General features: G+C 42.1%; 1 protein-coding gene across 1 annotated transcript in view; it reads right to left on the bottom strand.

Annotated features, from left to right (window-relative positions):
• Positions 1–2,675: 2,675 nt before the first annotated feature.
• Positions 2,676–24,193, bottom strand: part of LOC135093227 (uncharacterized) — a 41,290-nt gene continuing 19,772 nt past the window's right edge. The window contains exons 3-5 of the mRNA XM_063992214.1: positions 9,673–9,736; positions 3,842–5,914; positions 2,676–3,254 (exon numbers count right to left, since the gene is read on the bottom strand). Coding sequence (XP_063848284.1) covers positions 2,862–3,254; positions 3,842–5,875 — 2,427 coding nt within the window. The 5' untranslated portion in view covers positions 5,876–5,914; positions 9,673–9,736 and the 3' untranslated portion in view covers positions 2,676–2,861. The remainder of the gene's footprint in view (positions 3,255–3,841; positions 5,915–9,672; positions 9,737–24,193) is intronic.

Raw genomic sequence — 24,193 nt, 5'->3', positions numbered from 1 at the left:
CCTGATCCTACTCACTGCGCCATGTTCGACTCTTGACCAGCAGGGGCACAGGAAACGCAGGTAACAGTGCAGGTGTTTATTCACAGAAGGTGTGAACAGAAGGCTGGAGGTAGGTGATCTCCCGGCGCCAGGCCGCGCACTTCCACTTAACACTTATGACTGAAGCCTAGCTCGTTCACTCATACACGTATTCATGCCTCACACAAGTCTCGCTCATTCACTCGTTCACACAACTAGCTAACAACCACACATCCTCCTCCTCCTATTTCTCCTATTTTCTTCTGTGTGCACAACTTGATATTATCTACCTTGATTTCTAGAAAGCTTTCGACACTGTTCCCCATAGGAGACTCATCAGTAAAGTAAAAGCTCACGGCATTGCTGGAAACACCCTGAAACGGCTGAGAGACTGGCTCTCTGACAGAAAACAGCGTGTTGTGATTAATGGAAAAGAGTCAGAGTGGCATAAGGTAAATAGCGGCGTTCCTCAAGGCTCTGTATTAGGACCAGTACTCTTTATAATGTACATAAATGATATTGATGAAGGGATAAACTGCAAAATAAGTATATTTGCACACGACACCAAAATAACAAGTAGAGTAACGTCTGTCACAATGGCAGGAACTGCAGTGTGACCTCAATAAACTAACAAGCTGGGCAGAAAAATGGCAGATGAGATTTAATATAGAAAAGTGCAAAGTTCTACATATCGGAAGCAACAATGTTCAGGCGAGATATGTAATGAATAACATGCCACTGTCAAGTGTTGATAAAGAAAAAGATCTTGGTGTTGTTGTGTCAAACGACCTAAAGCCGAATCAACACTGTACAGAAACAGTAAAGACGGCAAATAAATTAGTAGGGTTCATTGGAAGAACCTTTGAATTTAAATCAGAAAAGGTTTTACTTGCCTTATATAACTCACTGGTGCGCCCTCATCTAGAATACTGTGTACAGTTCTGGTCCCCATACTACAAAAAAAGACATTGAAAAACTAGAAAAGATACAGCGCAGAGTCACAAAGATGATTCCAAGATTGCGCAATAAGCCGTATGAAGAACGACTGGAAGAACTAAACCTATTTAGTTTAACAAAGCGCAGGATAAGAGGAGACCTAATTGGAGTGTTAAAAATTTTCAAAGGATATAGTAACATTGATGCACATAAATATTTTACCATTGATCATTCTAACCTAACAAGAAATAATGGACTCAAGATTATATCCAAACGTTTTAAATCCCACAAGGCAAAACATTTTTTCTTTAATCGTATAGTAAATATATGGAATAAACTTCCTGCAGAAATTGTGAACAGCAATACTATTGAATCATTCAAAAATAAAATAGACAAATATTTAAAAGCAAATCCCCAACAAGCTCTCTTCTTGTTCGAATAATTACTAAATTTATAAATAAACTCTTATTCTACAGACACCAGTTTTAATATAACTTGTATTAACTTTCAGATAGGCGTATAGAGTTCACCGTAGGGTGAATAGAAGAACTTTCTTTCATCCTTTCCTATGAAAATTTCCATGTCAGTTTTTCCATACTGCATGATACTTTTCCCAACTATTTCCATGCCAGCGCAAGCTGGAGGGAGTGGTGGGTGGGGAGGAGCCTTCTGCTATGCTGTCCTGTCTCTCTTCCCTGTAGCTAATTAGAAGTAGTTACCAAACAGCCTTGCAAGGACCAAAAGGTCTGTTGCTGTTTGGCTTTCCTTTGTATTCCTTTGTATTCCTCCCGCTTCCTCTTACTCTTTGCCTTGTCATCGTCTCCATCACCACCTTTATCATCATCACCACCACCACCACCACCACCACCAGCACCGTCACCACCACCACCGTCACCCTCAGCACCACCATCACCATCACCATCACTAACACGTTCACCATCATCACCAGCCTTAGGACAGTTATACCCTTGCATGTGTGCACAAGCAAATGGATGTTTTGACCACATTTAAACAAAGTGCATATTTGTAACTTTTTTCCCTAGTGCGGCATATTTCTGAGTTGTTAGGTGTTTATGAAGAGTATTCTATATGTAATAGTATTTTCAATTATAATTTCTTGTAAGTGTCATAATGAGTAATTGAAAGACATGTTTTGAACAGGATCAGGCTACACACTTGATAACCGGCAGTCCTACACTCGGTTAATGCGGTGTAAGGAGGTGTATTACTACTTTGTACACCAAAAACTTGTCTGCCTCTTTTCTTTTCATGTCAGCCACGACTTTTACAAAAAAGTAAGTCTTTGTGGTAAATCACTGCAGAAAACTCATGTTATTATCAATTCCACTAAGCTAAAAGTATTAGCCTATTATTATTAATCATACCTTTGTTAGGAAATGAGTGCTTGTTTCAGTGCTTATTTTACCTTTTTCAGGTGCATGTTTGCATGCAGATTTACCTCATTCTGAGTGCATGTTATCCTAAGCCTAATCATCACCACTACCATCACCGTCACCATCATGTTCACTATTACCACCACCCCCACCATCATAATCACCGCCACCACCACCACCACCACCACCACCATCATCATCACTATCGTCATCACTATCATCATCTTCACCGTCCTGACAGTCACGGTCACATTCTGTGCTACAGACAAAGGTAACAAACATTCCAGAGGGTTATTTCACCACAGTTGTAGTTGTTAGTGAATGGTTAGGCTTTACTTCAGTTTTGTTGATGGTGACAACAATAATGCATTAATGACTGTTGTGATGGTGGCAGTGATGGTCATGACAATGTTAATTGTAGTAATTATGATAATACTTGTGAAAAGAATGACTGTGATAATGATAACGGTGTGTGTGTGTGTGTGTGTGTGTGTGTGTGTGTGTGTGCAGGTACTAACTAACTAAACAAACAAACAAACACACACACAGACAGACCCACCTGGGCATGGCACGCAGCAAGGAGTCACAGAGAGTGGCTTGGTCTGGATGCCTGTATTGGTGGTGCAGGGACAGATCAATGTATTTGTGGTGTTCAAAGATGAGCCCCTGCACGTCTGATTCCTTCCTGCTTAGCTGTATCCGTACCACCTTGGAGGGGATGAGGGGGAGGAGGGCCCTGGCACTGGTGATGGTGCTGTCTGTTATTATTACCATCTCCCTCTTATCACTTGTAATGTGTCTGACAACACAATCCAAGGCAGTCCTGTTCACCTCAGTGTCCTCCAGCATGGACAGCCAATCATCACACCTTTCCACACCAGTCTCCGCCAGCAAGTCCACCACCTCCTGTGTGTGTAGAGTTACCAGGATTAGTACCACCACCACCACCAACACCAACACCACCTCCCGTGTGTGTAGAGTTACTAGGATTAGTACCACCACCGCCACCACCACCACCACCACCACCACCTGTGTGTGTAGAGTTACTAGGATTAGTACCACCGCCACCACCACCACCACCACCACCACCACCTCCTGAGTGTGTAGAGTTACTAGGATTAGTACCACATCCACCACCACCACCACCATCACCACCTCCTATGTGTGTAGAGTTACTAGGATTAGTACCACCACCACCACCACCACCACCACCACCTCCTGTGTGTGTAGAGTTACTAGGATTAGTATCACCACCACCACCACCACCACCACCACCACCACCACTACCACCACCACCTTCACCACCACCACCACCACCACCACTACCACCACCTTCACCTCCTGTGCGTGTAGTCACTACAATAATTTCTTGTATTTTTTTTTTTGCTAATGACTAGTAAGGATCAAAATTGAGGTTGACAGTGGTGCAGGTTCCCCTGAGACAGCTATGGAAGGATCAAATATGAGGAAAAGAGGATAAATAGTCAACTTACTTGTATGGCTGCAGCACAAAGTGGTGTGTTAGGGTGGCAGAGGAGACCTGCCACGTGCAGCAGCAGGTTCCTCAAGTTCCGGAGCTGTTCTGGCGGCGGGTCGTGAAGCATGCGTCGTATGTTTGCTGAGTGTGAGTCCTCCACCAGCTTGTGGACGATTGCTGATGCACCGTAGAATTCCTGTAGGCTCTTGTGTGGGGCTGCATACTTCTGATGATGCCCCAGCCTGTCACTGGTGTCTTGAAGACTGAAAAACGCTGGGATGACTTCCTTGCTGGGTAATCCTTTTCCAAAGCAGCAACAGATCAGCTTCTGCTCTTCCTGTTTTGACAGAGTGAGTCGGTCTTGAAGAAGAGCTTGCAATGATGTGTCGTATATATCTTGTAGAACCATAGAAATGAGCACCTCGCGGGTCTTTATGTCTTGTGGATGACCTGTGAGTCTGGCCTGCAGTTTTTGTATGCACCAGTCTCGTATGGTGACATACAGGCTGGTCTGGGTGGTGGTGATCTTGATGTTGTCTACATTGAAATAAAACAGCCATGCAATAAAATGCAGGTTCAAGGGCAGGCCGAGGTAATCCTTCCAGCCAATGTGTTTCATGAGGTACTCAAGCCTCTCAGGGTCTTTGACCCCCTTGTCTGGGAAGCTGTTGTAATGCTTCATGACAAAATGAATTCTTTGTTCATGGCTAACACTTCTCATCTCCATGTCCCACACCTCATAACCATCAGGTACTTTGGCCAAGAAGTCTTGCACTGTTTCGGGCCGCGATGTGCAGACGAGTGTGAAGTCTGGCGAGTATTTCGATATGTTGATGATGTCCTTCACAAGGCTGTGTGATGGAGTGCCTGGCGACAGTTCGTCCAGGCCGTCAATCAGGAAGAGAACCTTGCATTGTTGTAGGAGGGGGATGAGGTGTTCGTCCATCACAGCAAAATGGTTTGGGAGGATCACTTTGAGGAAGTTCTGGAGAGATGGGCCTTCATCATCGCGGCACAAGACACGCACCACGATGTCGTACTCGTCCAGGTGTTTGATGGTGCAGGCGCAGGGCTCTTGAAGCCACTCTGAGACAAGGAAGGTGAGCAGGGTCGTTTTGCCGCTTCCTGCCACGCCCCTGATCAGGATGAGCTGTGGCTTGGCGTCGTGCGTGGGCGGCGTGGCCGATGAGGATGTGGACGGCTGTGGATTCTGTCCCGCGCGGCGCGTCACCGTCAGCACGTCGCAAGTGTCGATGTCTCGCCTCTGTTGGAGGTGTCCTCTTCCTTCCACGAGGGACATCTTGCAGAAAATGTCCTGGATGTGATGTAGGTGTTTTGGTGAGTTGGTAAGGAAGGACAGAGGATCAAAGGTTTGCACGCGATCATAGAATGCTTTGAGGTGGGTCTGACTCATGCTTATGAATAATTGACACATGTTACTTAATTTATATCTTAAAATTGCTTCCTCTAATCCCATATTTCTGAAGGTATCAGTGACCTGCCGGGCGTTGTCCTGCACGGGTGTCACCTCTGCGTCAGGAATGCAGTATTTGGTCTTGGCTGCGGCGAGGACTCGGATAAAGAGGTGTTCTAACTCGTTGACTTTGTGCTGGTACTCTGCCTCGCTGAAATCTTTCACTTCATGAAAGAGTTCATTCCGCTCATCCTTGATTTTCGTTACCAATCCTTCCAGGGTGTTCTGGTTCCGCCATTCGGGATCGCCATCTCTCGCCACGCCTTGGCACGTCAGCTTTATTGTTTTGTGCAATAAACTTACATCAAAGTTGTCCCATAGAGGGAAGCGTTGTGCTTGGCGGCGGTCGGTGTTGCTCAGTGCTGCTTTCTTTTGTTTGTTATTCATCCTGCCATAGTTGGCTGTCGAGCCTTGAGGGAGGTTATCAAGGTAGTCAGTGAGGGACTGGCCCGGCGGCGTGGCGGGGGCGTTCAGCGCGCCGCGCTTCAACACAAAGGTCAAGACGTCCTTGCCTGCGTTCTCCATGAGACAGATAAGCTTAATGCGATGGACATGTACTGTTGGAGCGGCGGCCATGGTGGAGGGCTTGGGACGACAGTTCCTCTCGCCAGCAGCCTGCAAAGAAATTTCCCGAGTGAGGAGCATAGCAGGACAAGACAAGCATTTGACAAGACAACACGAGGCAAGACTTGACGGTGTGTGTGTGTGTGTGTGTGTGTGTGTGTGTGTGTGTGTGTGTGCAAGTAAGTAAGTAAGTAAGTAAGTAAGTAATTAAGTAAATAAGCAGGTAAGCAAACCTGCATTGGTGAGCACAATACAAAGTATTTTAAGGTGTACATACAATACACAGTCAGTGAGCCGAGGCTCTCTGACAGTGTATTGTACAGTAGAGCAGAGGGCAGGAGTGCAAACAAATTATAATGTACAACAACATAATGAACTGTACTGTACAGCGACAGTACCTCGCCGCTACAGAAAAGATAAACACTAATACAAGTGTCTCACACTAACTTAAATAATAATACAATAATGATGGTAATAACAATAACAACAAGGATAGTGATAACAACAACAACAACAACAACAACAACAGCAACAACAACAACAACAATAAAAATACCAATTACAATATTATTAGTAACAGAAATAATAGTAACTATAGCATTAATAAACATAATTAATAACTAATACTGGTAACTAGAGCAATAACAATAACAATAAACAACAACAACAACAACAACAGCAATAACATCAATTTAATAATAATAATAATAATAATAATAATAATAATAATAATAATAATAATAATAATAAAAGTAATAATGATAACAACAACAAATGCGATGATTGCAATAAATAGCATCAAAATCACAGCTTTTGTTGATGAAGTGGTTAATTTTTAACCTGTTGTTTGTTTGAACCTTTTATCAGTTGTAAGAAGAACTTTGTCTATCAAGAGGCAAACTGTTCACAACAGTTTTGGTCCAACTTCTCACACTGTGAATAATATTGTTGTCAGTAACGCACAAATAAGGTTAACGTTGTTACTTCTCGTGTGAGAAACATTTTCTGCCAATTTGAATATTGCATTATGTCCAAGATTTTGATGTATTAATAATAATGTGAAGTACTTATGAATGAAGGGAAACCTGCAAATACGGAAGGCTGAGAAAGCTTTGGATGCAGACTCAAACCTCTTTACGGAAAATGTACAGCGAAGAATTTTATTTTGCCGTCCTGTTGCTTTGGTTAAAAAGACGGCCATGTAGATGCCCATGTAGGAAGGCAGTGCATGAGATGTGGGCAGCGAGAAGTACACTGCGTGTCACTCACTGTTTCAGTTGTTACATTACCCACAATTCTTTTTAAAATGCCAGCTGTTTGAGAGACATTTAAACGTGTGTGTGTGTGTGTGTGTGTGTGTGTGTGTGTGTGTGTGTGTGTGTGTGTGTGTGCGCGCGCGCGCGTGCGTGCGTGTGTGCGTGCGTGCGTGGACCGTATGCTTTTTTCGCAATGATTTCTTTGGCGGAAAAGATGCCCACCAGTACACAGTGGAGTGGTCTCCCCTCGTTTCACAGGATGTGGAATCAAGCTTGAAAAGACTCCTCGATAAAGTACATGACATGTTCAATATTTGCCTTCCTATTAAGTATATAGATGTTTCACACAAAAGGCTCCAAAACCCACCCATTTCTCAAACGGTAATCAACTCGACAAAACCCAAAAATCAATTCTACAGAGAGCTTCCGGAACCTGAAGCTCCGCCCTCTGTTCCGGTGAGGATATAGACAGGCGGACAGATTTGGATGTCAAAACCTTTCAAGATCTAACTCCCCTCGTGACTTCTGGCATCTAGCCAAAAATATCTCCAATAACTTTGCTTCTTCTTCTTTCCCTCCTCTATTTCAACCAGATGGCACCACTGCTATCACATCTATTTCTAAAGCTGAACTCTTTGCTCAGACCTTTGCTAAAAACTCTACCTTGGACGATTCTGGGCTTGTTCCTCCCTCTCCTCCATCCTCTGACTACTTCATGCCACCTATTAAAATTCTTCGCAATGATGTTTTCCATGCCCTTGCTGGCCTAAACCCTCGGAAGGCTTATGGACCTGATGGGGTTCCTCCTATTGTTCTCTGAAACTGTGCCTTCATGCTTGCACCTTGCTTAGTCAAACTCTTTCAGCTCTGTCTGTCAACATCTACCTTTCCTTCTTGTTGCAAGTTTGCCTACATTCAACCTGTTCCTAAAAAGGGTGACCGTTCTAATCCCTCAAACTACCGTCCTATTGCTTTAATTTCCTGCCTATCTAAAGTTTTTGAATCTATCCTCAACAGGAAAATTCTTAAACATCTATCACTTCACAACCTTCTATCTGATCGCCAGTATGGGTTCCGTCAAGGCCACTCTACTGGTGATCTTCTGGCTTTCCTTACTGAGTCTTGGTCATCCTCTTTTAGAGATTTTGGTGAAACTTTTGCTGTTGCCTTGGACATATCAAAAGCTTTTGATAGAGTCTGGCACAAAGCTTTGATTTCCAAACTACCTTCCTACGGCTTCTATCCTTCTCTCTGTAACTTCATCTTAAGTTTCCTTTCTGACCGTTCTATTGTTGCTGTGGTAGACGGTCACTGTTCTTCTCCTAAATCTATTAACAGTGGTGTTCCTCAGGGTTCTGTCCTGTCACCCACTCTCTTCTTATTACTCATTAATGATCTTCTAAACCAAACTTCTTGTCCTTTCCACTCCTATGCTGATGATACCAGCCTGCACTTTTCCACGTCTTTTCATAGACGTCCAGCCCTTCAGGAGGTTAACATATCACGCAGGGAAGCCACAGAACGCTTGACTTCTGATTTTCTAAAATTTCTGATTGGGGCAGAGCAAACTTGGTATTGTTCAATGCCTCAAAAGCTCAACTCCTCCATCTATCAACTCGACACAACCTTCCAGACAACTATCCCCTCTTCTTCAATGACACTTAACTGTCCCCCTCTTCTACATTGAACATCCTCGGTCTGTCCTTTACTTATAATCTGAACTGGAAACTTTACATCTCATCTCTAGCTAAAACAGCTTCTATCAAGTTAGGTGTTTTGAGACGTCTCTGTCAATTTTTCTCACCCCCCCCCCACAGCTGCTAACTCTGTACAAGGGACTTATCCGTCCATGTATGGAGTATGCTTCACATGTCTGGGGGGTTCCACTCATACTGCTCTTCTAGACAGGGTGGAATCAAAAGCTTTTCGTCTCATCGACTCCTTTCCTCTAACTGACTGCCAGCCTCTCTCTCACCGCCGCAATGTTGCATATCTAGCTGTCTTTTACCGCTATTTTCATGCGAACTGCTCTTGTAATCTTGCTAACTGCATGCCTCCCCTCCTTCCGTGGCCTCGCTGCACAAGACTTTTTTCTTTCTCTCACCCCAATTCTGTCCACCTCTCTAACACAAGAGTTAACCAGTATTCTCAATCATTCATCCCTTTCTCTGGTAAACTCTGCAACTCCCTGACTTCTTCTGTATTTCCACCTTCCTATGACTTGAATTCCTTCAATAGGGAGGTTTCAAGACACTTATTCATCAATTTTTGACCACTGCTTTGCCCCTTTTACGGGACTGGCATTTCAGTGGGCATATTTTTTTTATTGGATTTTTGTTGCCCTTGGCCAGTGTCACTCCTACATAAAAAAAAAGACATACAGAGAGACAGACAGACAGACAGTCAGACAGACAGGTAGATAGACAGATTGTGTCCAGTCTTTGTGGTATATAGTCTTGCCTCGTTAGTGGGTAATTTTCTACTCTCTGAGTGTGTGCAATAGAAAACACAGTGAAAACAATTACCAGGAAAGAAAAGAGTAAGTGTACTTACCTCAAGAGTGCAGGTGTGTACACTCCGGGAGACGGGAGGAAGGAAGGCGCGAGGCGGGAGGTGCCTGTGGGGAGAGACACACTGTGCTTCATGCTCTTACATTTATACTCCACAAGCATAAGTCTGTACCTGTGTACATCTATTTATCTGTATCTATCTGTATAAACAGAGAGAGAGAGAGAGAGAGAGAGAGAGAGAGAGAGAGAGAGAGAGAGTCATCCAAAAATATACTCACAGTTTGACTCGCTATAATTCACTGAATGCTTTATTTATTTATTTTTTTTTTTCAGAAGCAGTTGGCCAAAATAATAATGGCAGAAGTAAGACTAAACTTTGAAGAAAGAACATGTCATAAAGTGTTACTGGAGGCACGAAAATGTCAAAGAAATGCAAAGACAATTCAGAAGACACTTTGACAGAGATCCACCAGGGATCCACATCACAGCTAAGTTTGTACCAGATGGAACTGTTCACGACCTTCATTAGCATGCCTGTTTAGTAGTAATAGTAGTAGTAGTAGTAGTAGTAGTAGTAGTAGTAGTACTAGTAGTGGTAGAGGTAGTATTCACGATTTCTCATTACTACTACTACTACTACTACTACTACTACTACTACTACTACTACCCCTACTACTACTACTACTACTACTACTACTACTACTACTACCTCTACTGCTGCAGCTACTACTATGTGCTTATTAATATTAATACCTTAAGAATTATTCCAAAAACAGCTGCAGTAGTGGTAGTATTTATATTAGTAATAGTAGTAGTAGTAATAGTAGTAATAATAGTAGTAGTAGTAGTTCTTCTTGTTATATTGTTACTTATATATATTATATATTGTTATATTGTTTATTTTTTTATTTATTTATTTATTTTTTTTTTTTTTTTGGATATGAGTGTGTTCGTTGGTTGAACAAGTCCCTGTATATTAAGTAGACCTTTGTGTATCACTCAAGTACCGAACGGCCTGGAAACACTGAGCCAAAGGGACGCCGCTCAGTCTGCAGCCAGTGTGGCGGCGTATCTTGTGTGGTGCGAGTGTGTATCGTATTGTGTTCCTCCTCAAAGACTTAGTGGTGGTCAAGATAACCAGGATTGGCCAAGCCCTCCCCGAAGTGTGCTACCAGTAGTGTACCAGGTGTGTTGAGTAGCCGCCGAGTGTACAGCCACACGCGTGTTGTGTACATGTGCATGTAGTGTACAGAAAGACCTGCTGGTGTTTTGTTAGTCCCATCATGACCTTGCCCGGGAAACTACACTTGCCACCTTCTCAGACAGACGCCATCTTGTTGCGTCAGTCCGAGACGCCTCCTTCCCCCGCCACCTCTCTCCCCACCACCCGCCAGCCACTCCTTCCCACTTCCGCCAACATCAGCTTCTGGCCGCCCAATAGCCAGCAGCCCCTTCACGGCCACTACCTGCCAGCACGCCTTCCTGCCCTTATCCCCTCCCACTACTTTGCTCTCTTACCCTCAACCCACTCCTTCCTAAACCCCATTCGCCACCCACTCCTGCCAGGCCCCTACCAGGAACCCACTCCTCGCTCCCCACCTGCCAGCCGCCCTTTCCCGCCCCCCACCCACGATCCACTCCTTCTGGCCTCCACCTGCCTCACGCTCCTTTCCCCTTTCCGCCATCCACACACGAGGTGCTCTCCTCGCCCCTTCCCTCCCACGAATGACGTCACAGACAGCGGTGACAGTGACTGGCTGGTGTGAACCGCACCTCACACTCGTTCTTCCTAAATGCTGCTACTACTACTACTACTACTACTACTACTGCTACTACTGCCGCTACTACTACTACTGCTACTATTAATACTACTACTACTACTACTACTACTACTACTACTACTAGTGCTACTACAATTCTGTTACTACTAATACTACTACTGCTGCTACTACCATTACTACTACTACTGCTGCTACTACTACTTTTTTTTTTTTTTTTTTTTTTTTTTTTTTTTAATAATAATAATAATAATAATACCTCCACCCCATGTTTATTGATGTGTCAATTAGGGGCTCCATTACTTGGAGGTCATTAGCCCCAGCTCCCGCTAATGACTGTGGCATCCAACCATATCTAATACTCTATAATATAAACATTAGTTGTTAACTATAAATTCATTCTACCTCTACTCTATCTACTCTTATGCCACTCTCCACCACTGTAGCCTCGCAGTCGAGGCCTCCTAAGTCTGCAGGTATGGGAGTGGAATGCCTTGTCCCCCTGAGACACAGGAGGGCAGATCTGAGGAGGGAGAATGAGAGACGGCACCTCATCCATGCGACGACATGGCTCCTTGGCTGGTGCTTCTTTTCTGCCATTAGGTCGGCTAGTCTTGAGTAGAAGCACTGAGCCTTGGAGCCCATCCCGCCAGATGTGGTGAAGACCAGAGGTGTGAAGCTGCCCTGGTCAACGTGTTGGATTCTCTCCCCATACGCTCGGATCTTCTCCTGCTCATTCTTGCGGTGGGCGGCCTCCAGGGAGAGTTCGTGGTGACAGGCGGCCATCGGGTCAAAGATCCGTATGTCCATGAATGCTTTCTGTCCCCTTGTCCAGAACCCTCGTGCACTGACGTCGACTCGAGCCTCGTTGGTGGTGTTGGCTGTTCTGTAGCGCAGGTGCTCGCCGTCTAGCGGCAGGAGGGTCGGTTCAGTGGAGACATCGTGGCACACCTCCCTGAGCATGCTGGCGGTCAGATCTCTCACCTCATCGTGCCTGATACATACGAATCCCCCCTTTTTGCACGTCATGGTGTGGTTGACGTCATTGGGGGAGCCACACACACAAGTACTGGGGAGTCCTTCCATCGGCCAGCCGTACCTCAGAGCAATGGCGTCGACAAATTCTTGTTTGTTGAGGCTGAAGCCCTTCGCTCTGATGGGCAGTGACGTTAGCCAGTTAGAGGCTCCCGTTTCCTGTGCAGTGAGGATTTTTCTCACTGTGGTTGCAGGCAAGATGTTTATCAGGTTTTCGAGACAGTTTCGTTGCTACTACTACTACTACTACTACTACTACTACTACCACTACTACTACTACTACTACTACTACAATTACTATTGCTACTATGCTTACTTCTGTTACTGTTACTAATACTACTAATACTAAAACTCGTTCTACTTCTACTACTGCTACTAATACTAATATTAGCTCTACTACTACTACTACTACTACTACTACTACTACTACTACTACTACTACTACTGCTACTACTACTACTACTACTACTACTACTACTACTACTACTACTACTACTACAATTACTACTGCTACTATGCTTACTTCTGTTACTGTTACTACTACTACTAATACTAATACTCCTACTTCTAATACTGCTACTAATACTAATATTAGCTCTACTATTACTACTACTACTACTACTACTACTACTACTACTATTATTACGATTACTGTTACTACTACTACTTCTACTAGTATTACCACGACTATTATTATTACGACTACTTTTAGTACTGTTATGAATACTACTACTATTACTACTACTACTATAATTACTATTCCGACTACTACTACTACTACTACTACTACTAGTTGTAGTACTACTACTACTACTACTACAACTACTACTTCCTTGCAACCCTCCGTGTCCGGTTTACCATCTTTCCTTGATTCATATTTTTTTTATTATTTTTATTGTTATTAGTGTGTGTGTATGTGTGTGTGTGTAGGATTACGGATAAAAATACTATTCATGGACAACGTAATTTATTCACGGAAATAACAAACAAAAAAATTTACAGTGCACTACTCTCTCTCTCTCTCTCTCTCTCTCTCTCTCTCTCTGCCTTTTGTCAGTCACTCAGCTGTTTTCAAGGTCGCTGGGCCTCGCTGCCCTCCTGCCTGGCTTGTATGATGCCACGTAGCATTTTACAGGAGTACTTTTAATCACCGCAGTAATGTTGTCGTGCAATGCTTGTCGGTAAATTTTGCGCTTTTTAATGCTACTTGTCTTGTTATAACACACACACACACAAACACACACACACACACACGGGAAGGACGTGTGACCTTAGGCGCTCTAGAGCAGACTCAACCAGCATGTTGGCCTTCCTGCCTTCCCCGCCCCCTATTGCTAGTGACCTCGGTTTTTTTTCAGTTTTCAACTCTTATTTTTTAGTTTTTGGCTCGCCCTAGTGGGATTATTGTACTTGTGAACACATTTAGCGAGTGCGTGTCGACACATAAAGGATAATGTGTGCTGCCGTGCAAATGTACGAACTCAACTACCTCCTGTGTCGAGTGCGAGGGTCCGGTCACCCGCCGCCCAACGTGACAGTTAGTTACTTTTACTGACCAAAGAAATTATTCATACAGTAAAGTGAAAGGTACAAAATTTTCCAGTGGTCCAAATAAAGAATCATACATTTACAAACAAAAATAACAACACTTTCACTCAAGTATTGTTTAAGAATTAGGCGATTCAAAGTAACCAGCATTAGCAAACACTTACTAGCAGTATTGCTATAACTAACACAAATACATATCTCAGCATAACGCCTAACACAATTTGACCAATATTAAAGGAATAGGTAGTTCTAATCAAGTATTGTTTTCTTTTTAGGTCCTATAACTATTCAACACTTCATACACGTACCTACACAAAACATTTACGTCTTCTGTTTCATTAAATAACTCGTCTAAATTTTGTTTGCTTATCATATATTTTTGCCTGAACTGTCTCGTCAGTACGCACTCCAGCAGTACATGTTGGTCAGTCTGTGTTGTCTGCCTGTCACATGGACACACGCGCAAGTCATAAGAACATAAGAACATAAGAAATAAGGGAAGCTGCAAGAAGCGACCAGGCTTACACGTGGCAGTCCCTGTATGAAACACACCTACCTATTTCCATCTGTTATCCCCATCCATAAACTTGTCTAATCTTCTCTTAAAGCTCTCTAGTGTCCTAGCACTAACTACATGATTACTGAGTCCGTTCCACTCATCTACCACTCTATTTGAGAACCAATTTTTTCCTATCTCCTTCCTAAACCTAAATTTTTCAAGCTTGAACCCGTTATTTCTTGTTCTACCCAGGTTGCTGATCCTAAGAATTTTGCTTACATCTCCCTTGTTATAACCCTTATACCACTTAAAGACTTCTATCAGGTCCCCTCTTAACCTACGTCTCTCTAAAGAATGTAAATTTAACAGCTTCAACCTCGCCTCGTAAGGGATACTCCTCATCCCCTGTATCCTTTTAGTCATTCTCCTCTGTACTGATTCTAATAGACCTATGTCTTTCCTGTAATGTGGGGACCAGAACTGCACCGCGTAGTCTAGATGAGGTCTGACCAGCGCCAAGTATAACTTTAATATTACTCCCGGCCTTCTACTTTTAACACTACTAAAAATGAATCCTAGTACCCTATTTGCCTTGTTTCTGGCTTCTATGCATTGTTTCCCTAGACGGAGTTCAGAGCTAACTATAACTCCTAAATCTTTCTCGTACCCTGTACCTACCAGAGTTTGGTTGTGTAATGTGTACCTATTGTGTGGGTTTCCTCTACCTACGCTAAGCACTTTGCATTTATTGATATTAAATTGCATTTGCCATCTATCCGTCCATTCATTCATTCTATCTAAGTCTGCCTGCAAGTCGATGGCATCCGATTCTGACCTAATTAATCTACCTATCTTTGTGTCATCCGCAAATTTACTAACATCACTACTAATTCCACTATCCAAGTCATTGATATACATTAGAAATAACAATGGCCCTAATACTGATCCCTGTGGCACCCCACTAATTACATGACCCCACTCGGATTTCGAGCCGTTTATTACCACTCTCTGTCGCCTGTTACCAAGCCATGACCCTATCCAGCCTAACATCTTCCCATCTATCCCGTGTGCCCTAACCTTTCTCAGGAGCCTTTGATGGGGTACCTTGTCAAATGCTTTACTAAAGTCCAGATATAAGATATCATAACTATCACCATTATCTACTGCCTCGTACACCTTACTGTAAAAACTTAACAAGTTTGTCAGGCAAGACTTCCCCTTCGTGAAGCCATGCTGTGACTGATTTATCAAGTTATGTTTGTCTAAATGTTCCCTAATGTTCCTCGCTATTATTGACTCTGACATTTTACCTACAACTGAAGTTAAGCTGACAGGTCTATAATTAGACGCTAAAGTTTTATCTCCTTTCTTAAAGATGGGTACTACATTAGCCTGCCTCCACATTACTCGTACTTGTACATCACTCGACTCCAGTGATTTCCTAAAGACAGAAACTAACGTCTCACTAATAATCTCTTTACATTCCTTAAGTACTCTGGGGTATATTTCATCAGGTCCTGGTGACTTGAACTTTTTTTTAGCCTATCTATCTCCTGTTCCACTATCTCCCTAGTTATGGAAATATCTGTCAGCTTCTCATTCTCATCTGCTCTAAACACCTGTTCACTATCTGGCATATCCTGCATGTTTTCCTGGGTGAAGACAGTTAAAAAATAATCATTCAGAAGTTTACTAATCTCTTCCCCAGAACTAACCAGCTCCCCATCTGCTGCCTTTAATGGACCTACAGTATCCTTATTCTTCGTCCTGTATACCTGATAAAATCCCTTTGGGTTCGTCTTCGCCTGGCTGGCTACCTTTAAGTCCCGCGAGATGCGACTCTAACGACCGGTCTCGATATTTAAGTCATGAGACATCAGTCGAATTCTAGTAAACGCCATACATGTGAAATCAGGGTCATTATGTCATCAGAATAAATATTATGGACACTAAGACTAGAATTCAATATTGATTTATATGTGTGATACTTTGTTGCGTCTTCTGGCTTATTGGTAATTAAATTAATTATTCTGTCAAGAGGATTTATATGATTATCATACTATATGGCACTCTGGATGAACTTATAACCAGGGGTGTTAGCTTCTCTGCATAAACTAAATACAACATGAAATGGTTCACTTCTGTCGAGTACAGACAGCTTCCTCTCCAAGAAACCTTTCCATCGGACACAGACGACACAGACAGTATGATAAACTGGCTTAATTCCCGATGACATAAGATTGAGCTTGTGTTATTTGTCACGCCCCGGAGACATTTCATAAGTTTATTGTACTGACTCGTGAGTGACACACAGCCGTCTGTCAGCCACGTCTCGTAGTTGTATGTCAGTTCAGCCAACATAGCCGCGTCAAACACAAGTCGCTTATAACACTGAGGCATATCGGGGTTCGAGGCACAAAATGTAGAAAATTTGTTAACGACTGACTGACAATTTGCCTCGTGTAGTGACACCATGTCCATCATACAACCGCTGTCGGTAAACGAGGCCCCTAAATACTTGTATCTGTCACAGTTCTTGATAACGTGTCCCTCGATCTTTAATGGAACTTTATCACAATGAGTGTTATTTGAAACAAAAAAATTAATTTTGTCCTCGTTAAGAACAATTCCATAATCATTGCAATAATCGATGACAACTCTGAGTTTCCTGATGCACATATCCCGAGATGTTGCGTGCAGTGCGCCCAAGAAGCTGTCAGTTGCTATTTGTTCCTTCAGCATACGAATCATCTGGTTAATGTAAATCACAAACATTAGACAGCTGGAAGGTGAGCCTTGCCTTACTACCACTGACGACTCCACAGTGGCACTCTTAAGCACGTTACGTGTGCAGCGATACATAACATAAATTGCTTTTAACATCCTTCTTCCATATCCTATTGATTTTAAGTATTCTATCAGCCTGGACCTCGATACTTTATCGTATGCTTTACGATAGTCTATAAATAATACATATAACTTCAGTTTCTTGTAATCACACAATAATCTCAGTGTTAATATCTGTTCTAGGCATCCTCTTCCCTCCATTGCTCCTGCTTGACAATTGTCCACATCCATCCACATTTTCAATCTATTCCTAATAAGTGTGTCATAGAGTTTATCTAGGGTGTCCATTATACTAACACCTCTGTAGTTATCACAAAGCATGCGATCACCACACTTAAATAATACAGTTAACTTACTATAGCACCAGGCTAGTGGGAAACACAAACTATCAAAAATTACATTAACAGTGTAAGAAAAAAACATCAACCAGTTCATAGGTAAGTTCATTAATAGGGCAGGACTTATTCCAACAAAACTTTTCTTTTTATTCATCCCTCTCATAGCTGTTTCCACCTCTATAAACGTGAAAGGATCATCCACAATGGGAATACTTGGTGCCTGCTCAAAGTTTACCTCTCCAACTTCCTACATCACTGGATTCAGTAATTCCTCAAAATGAATCTTAAATTGACTCTCAGTAGGCTGGGTACTGCCTTCATTACTATTAATTTCACCTTTCCAGTTAATTGCTTTCCAAATTTTTCCACACTCATTTTCCTCCATGACTTTTCCTTCTTAGGTCTACACTTCCCTCACACACGGCATTCGTCTTTTTACACTCCTTTGCTATTCCATTAACTTCCATGCAGCTTTCCTTAACCACGTCTGTTAAATCTGAAATAACCTCAATAGTCTTAATATTATGAGTGTTGTTCTAGTTTCTTAAGTCTCCCTCAAAATGGACGGCCAAGCTCTCGTTTTCGTTTACTGTCACATAGTCACGTTCCTATAATGTGCCAGTATTTCTTGCTGCTGTGTTTCTAGTCCTAAATAAGGGGCTTTAGCCAAGGAAAAGAACTTTAGTAATTTATGTTCATAAGGATTACATTTACTAAGTATAAGTTTATAAGTCAAAACTCATTGTGTGATAGTTTTTGTAGTTTTGTAAGAATGTACTGAGAAAGGAAGAATTAGAGCTGTTGACAAACATGATGGCGTCTCACGTAGCCCTAGAATCTTCTCCTATTTCCGAGTTCTGCACGATGGAGAAATAGACATTCTTCATTTTGGTTCCCAGACACGGGAAAGCAAGTACCTAAGTTCAAGATTTAGACAAGTTTGTGCAGTGACAACGAAATGGAGAAGCTTAAGAAGAAGAGAACGGCGTGTAGGGGCTGGGTGACAAGAACCTCACAAGCTCTCTCAGAGGTGCTAGCTCAGCCCACTCCCACCCTTAGTGAAATGGAGTACGCCATTCAAGAATTTGACAAAAGACTAGCCAAGTTAGATGAAGTACAAGAAGAACTAGAAGGTGAAGTCGAAGCTGAAGAACTGGACCAAGAATTAGATGAAGCTCACGCCTTCAGACAAGAAAGTATGAAACCTAGACTTCTAGCTGAGGACAAGATAAGAAAGTTAGCAGCAGCAGCACCAGGTGGGTCTCCAGTTCCAAGTAGTGTAAGTGGATCTCAAGACTCAGAAGCTGTGAATGTGAAGTTACCCAAATTGGAGCTGCCAAAGTTCAGCGGTGAAATCACACAATGGCAGTCCTTTTGGGACCAGTTCAACTCTCACATTAATGCTACTAACCTTCCAGTAATTAGTAAGTTTACCTATTTGTTGTCTTTACTGGAGGGGGATGCCAAGAGTGTGGTCAAGGGGTTGGCACATACCAGTGAGAATTATCAAGTTGCCTGTGACTTACTAAAAGACCGCTATGGGAAGCCAGAAAGAATTATTTTTGCACACGTCCAGGCCTTGCTTTGTGGTCATGTCAACCTTAATCAAAATGGAACAAAGAGTGTTGCTCAACTATGGAAATTGCGCGATGAAATCCTAACACACATTCGTAGTTTAGAAGCTATAGGTGTCAGTGGGAAGCAGTGTGAGGTGTTTCTCACCCCTATTATCCTGTCTCGTCTACCCAATGAACTGAGGCTAGAATGGGCCAGGGATGGGGATGGAGACGAAAGTGATTTGGAGTGGCTGTTACAATTTCTTCACAAAGAAATATCAAGATTGGAAAGATCTGAAGCCTTTAAGGGTAAGAAAAGCATTAGTGACGAAAGGAAAGAAAGTAAAGGTTCTAAGGAAAAGGTATACTCAGCTGCAGCCCTCCATGCTTCTTCGAAACAAGAAAGCTCTCTCTGCTCTTTTTGTAGTAAAAGGCATAAGTCGGAGAATTGTTTTGCTGTGTTAAAGTTAGATGGTAAGGAGCGAGGTGAGAAGATAAAAGGTTTGGGTCTCTGTTTCAAGTGCTTAAACAGTGGACATATGTCAAGAGAATGTAAGTCCCACATAAAGTGTACAAAATGTAGTGGTACTCACAATGTACTTATGTGTGGCGTAAAGTTAGAACCAAGTTTAAAAAAGGAAGAATATAAAGAAAGTAAAAGTAGTGACACTAATGCCAAACCTGAGAATGTAGTACTTCTGTCTGGACAGGGTAGTAACTGCACTATTTTACAGACCGCAAAGGTCCAAGTAAGCACAGGAGATGGTAATGTTGTAGTAGCTAAGGTTATGTTTGATAATGGTGCAGATAGAACCTATGTCAGCAGTAGTTTTGTGAAAAAGTGTAAGCCACAATGGGTCACTAGTACACCTATACTGTACTCTAGTTTTGGAGGTCACAGTGCTGGAAAGAATGAACATAGAAATGTTTATAGTTTAAAGTTATGGAATTCTGAAAGGAAAGTTGTACCAATTATTGCAGCTGAAATACCTAAAATATGTCAGCCTTTAGTGAGACCTGTTGTACCCAATGCAGTGCTTAATTCATTTTCTCATGTTGCATTAGCAGATGATTATCAGCAGGACTCTCCTCTTGAAGTTGATATCTTGATTGGATTAGACTTCTATTGGACATTGATTTCACCTACAGATGCCATTCAACTGAATAGTGTTGTAGCCATGAAGTCTGTCTTTGGGTATGTACTATCTGGTAAGATATCTGAGTGTGCTCCCACACCCTCTGAGTACTCTGCTCCACAACTGTTATGTATTTCCAGTGTTTCAGATGCTGATTTAAGAAGATTTTGGGATCTGGAAACTGTAGGGATTAAGCCTAAGGAAGTTGTAGAAAGTTACAGTGATGCCAGAGTACACAGAGAATTTGAGAGTACAGTGCAGTTTGTGGATGGCCGATATGAGGTCACTCTACCATGGAAAGATGAATTTGCTAAAGATAGGCTTATGAACAATGAAGGTTTAGTCAGAAAGAGGTTAAGTAAGTTAATGGTTAAGTTGGATAAGGACAAAGAACTAAAGAAAGAGTATCAAAAGGTGTTTGATAGATATGAGTCTGATCTCATAATAGAAGAAGTACCAAGTGAAGAAGTATCAGGTGTGAGTCCCGTGTACTACATGCCACACCGTCCAGTAGTGAAGTTGAGCAGTACAAGTACTAAAGTAAGACCAGTTTTTGATGCCTCTGCCACTGGTTACAATGGTGTGTCATTGAATGACTGTTTGCTGTCTGGCCCATCGCTCAACCTGGACTTGGTTGAGGTACTCATCCGCTTCCGTCGTTGGCCCTTTGCCATAACAGCAGACATAACTAAAGCATTTTTGCAAGTAAGTGTTCAAAAGAATGACAGAGATGTTCATAGATTTTTGTTACCAAGAGAGGATGGTACGGTGCGGCACATGCGATTCACACGTGTACCCTTTGGTAACACAGCTAGTCCCTTTCTGTTAAATGCTACTATCAAACATCATTTGGACAAGTATCCAGAAACAAGTGTAATACAAGAACTGAAGTCTAACATGTACACAGATAATTGGTTAAGTGGTGCAGATTCAGTTGCAGAAGCATCTGAAAAATTCTGTGAAGCACGTAGTAATTTAGCTGATGCTAGTATGGATCTTACAAAGTCCCATGACCAGTACCTTGTAAGTGGAGATGAACCTAATACTGTGTTAGGGCTGAAGTGGTGTAATTCACAGGATACATTCTCTTTTGTTGCCATTAACCCAGACACCAGTGTTGAAATAGCCTCTACAAAGCGGAGCATACTTAGTGTTATTGCCAAAATCTTTGACCCTTTAGGATTAATTAGCCCCTTTGTCATGTATGGCAAAATTCTCTTTCAAGAACTCTGGAAACTAAATGTAAGTTGGGATGAAGAGATGCCTTCAGATTTGAAGTCAAAGTTTCAGAAATGGCTTCTTAGTAGTCAATGCCTCAAATCATTTCATGTAAACAGATGCTATTTTCCAGAGTTATCTTGGGGAGAGCTACGCAATGTAGAGCTACATGGGTTTGGTGATGCATCAGAGAAGGGCTATGGAGCATGTGTATACTTGCGAGTAACCTTAGAGGACAATTCATCTAAGGTATCGTTAGTAGTTTCCAAGTCAAGAGTCGCTCCCATAAAGACTGTTACCTTGCCAAGATTAGAGCTAATGGGAGCTCTTTTGTGTTCAAGACTGGTGGACTTTGTTAAGACTTCCCTTAAGTTAGATAGTAACACTCAAGTTGTGTGTTGGACAGATTTCATTATTGCCCTGTCATGAATACAAGGAGAAACTAGTAAGAAAGATGTATTTGTGTCTAATAGAGTAAGGGATATCTTAGAGTTAACACCTAAAAATTGCTGGCAACATTGCAGAAGCAAAGACTGATTTGATAACACGGGGTTTGTTAGCAGACAAGCTTGTGGATAATTATATGTGGCTGTTTGGGCCTAGTATGCTAACAAACACCCCTTGTCATCATAAGGAAGGTAGTACCTTAGTCAGTGATACGAAGGAAACGAGCACCAAAAGTACTGTCTGTCTCAGTGTTCAAGGAGAACCAGAATCTCCTTTCATAGACTTAAACAAGTACAGTGATCTGAGTAAGGCTCTAAGGGTTACAGCTTATGTTTTAAGGTTTATTAACAACTGTAGAAATGTGAAGAATAAGTTGAAAGGCTCCATCACTACTGAAGAGATTGATTTGGCTAAATTGAAGATGATTTATCTCATCCAACGAGAAGAATTCTCTGATGAAATAAAGACCCTCATGAATAATAAAGCTATTCCTCAAGTGTCTAAGTTAAGCAAATTGGACCCATTCATAGACGATAAGGGACTGTTAAGAATCAAAGGCCGTCTTAAGTTTTCAGACTTAGATTATGACACTAAACATCCTGTTATAATACCCAAGGGTCCTCTTGCCAAGCTTTTGATAAGATTTCAACATAAATTTCTGAAGCATGCAGGTGTTGACACTGTCATTTCATCTCTAAGGACCAACTTTTGGATCATAGGAGTGAGAAGACTAGCTAAGACAGTAGTGATGGAGTGTTTAAGCTGCCGTTGTCTTGATTCTAGACCATGCAGCCAACCTGTGGCTCCATTACCTAAGGAAAGAGTGACATCTGCTCCACCTTTCAGTGTCACTGGACTAGATTTTGCTGGCCCTTTGTTTTGTACTGATTATCCTAGTAACAAGTTTTATGTTCTCTTGTTCATTTGTGGTGTTACAAGAGCCATTCATCTAGAACTCACAGAGTCACTATCCTTGTCTGACTGCCTCTTAGCTATAAGAAGATTTGTTGCTAGGAGAGGCTTACCTATTATCATGTACTCAGATAATGCAAAGACTTTCATAGCTGCTCAAACTGAAGTACAGAAGGTATATGGTCATCTAGCCCCCAAATGGAAATTTATAGTCCCTCGGTCTCCTTGGTGGGGTGGCTGGTGGGAAAGACTCATTAGGTCAGTTAAACTTGCCTTAAGAAAGACTCTGAACCAAAATTATGTAAGTAAGACTGAATTAGAAACCATACTAGTAGAAATAGAGTCATCCATCAATTCAAGACCCTTGACCTATGTGAGTGACGATCCTGACTCCTCTCAGTATCTTACCCCCTCACATTTCCTCTTAGGTAGCGTGCCTCACAGTAAACCCTCACAGGATTTAGAACCACGTATAGTAGCTTCCAAGGATTTGACTGAGAGGGAATGTGTGAAGAATCAGAGGCTAGAACATTTTTGGAAGGTCTGGAGTAATAATTATATAACCAATTTACCTCAAGTTGTCAAAGGATTCACTCATAATTGTAGTTTGTCTAAGGGTGATCTTGTGTTGATCAAGGAGGACAACATTCCAAGACTGAAATGGCCTCTTGGCGTTATAACTGATATTTTTCATGGTAAAGATGGACTTGTAAGAAGTGTAAGGTTAAAAACAAGTAAGGGAGAGATTACTAGGCCTATCCAACGGTTGTATAACTTAGAAGTAACTAGATCTGATGACATTGATCTCTCTTGTAGGCCTGTGATCTATAATAACCCTGATGTTAATGGAAATTCATGTGATGAGGACACCAGTTTGTCTGTGGATACTGTTAGTGATGATAATGTGATTTCTAAGACTAGATCTGGTAAAATAATCAAGGTTCCTGCTAAGTTAGACTTATAAGATGATGAAGTGAAGATTGTAATATGTGTCATTAAGTTTAAGTTTAAGGATTTTTGTAAGATTTACATATATATTTCCCCCTATGGGGGGAAAATGTTAAATCTGTAATAACCTCAGTAGTCTTAATTTTATGAGTGTTGTTCTAGTTTCTTAAGTCTCCCTCAAAATGGACGGCCAAGCTCTCGTTTTCGTTTACTGTCACATAGTCACGTTCCTATAATGTGCCAGTATTTCTTGCTGCTGTGTTTCTAGTCCTAAATAAGGGGCTTTAGACAAGGAAAAGAAC

The sequence above is a fragment of the Scylla paramamosain genome, chromosome 42 (assembly GCF_035594125.1).
Source record: "Scylla paramamosain isolate STU-SP2022 chromosome 42, ASM3559412v1, whole genome shotgun sequence".
NCBI classification, from domain to species: Eukaryota; Metazoa; Arthropoda; class Malacostraca; order Decapoda; family Portunidae; genus Scylla; species Scylla paramamosain.
This window is presented reverse-complemented; position numbering and strand designations above follow the sequence as displayed.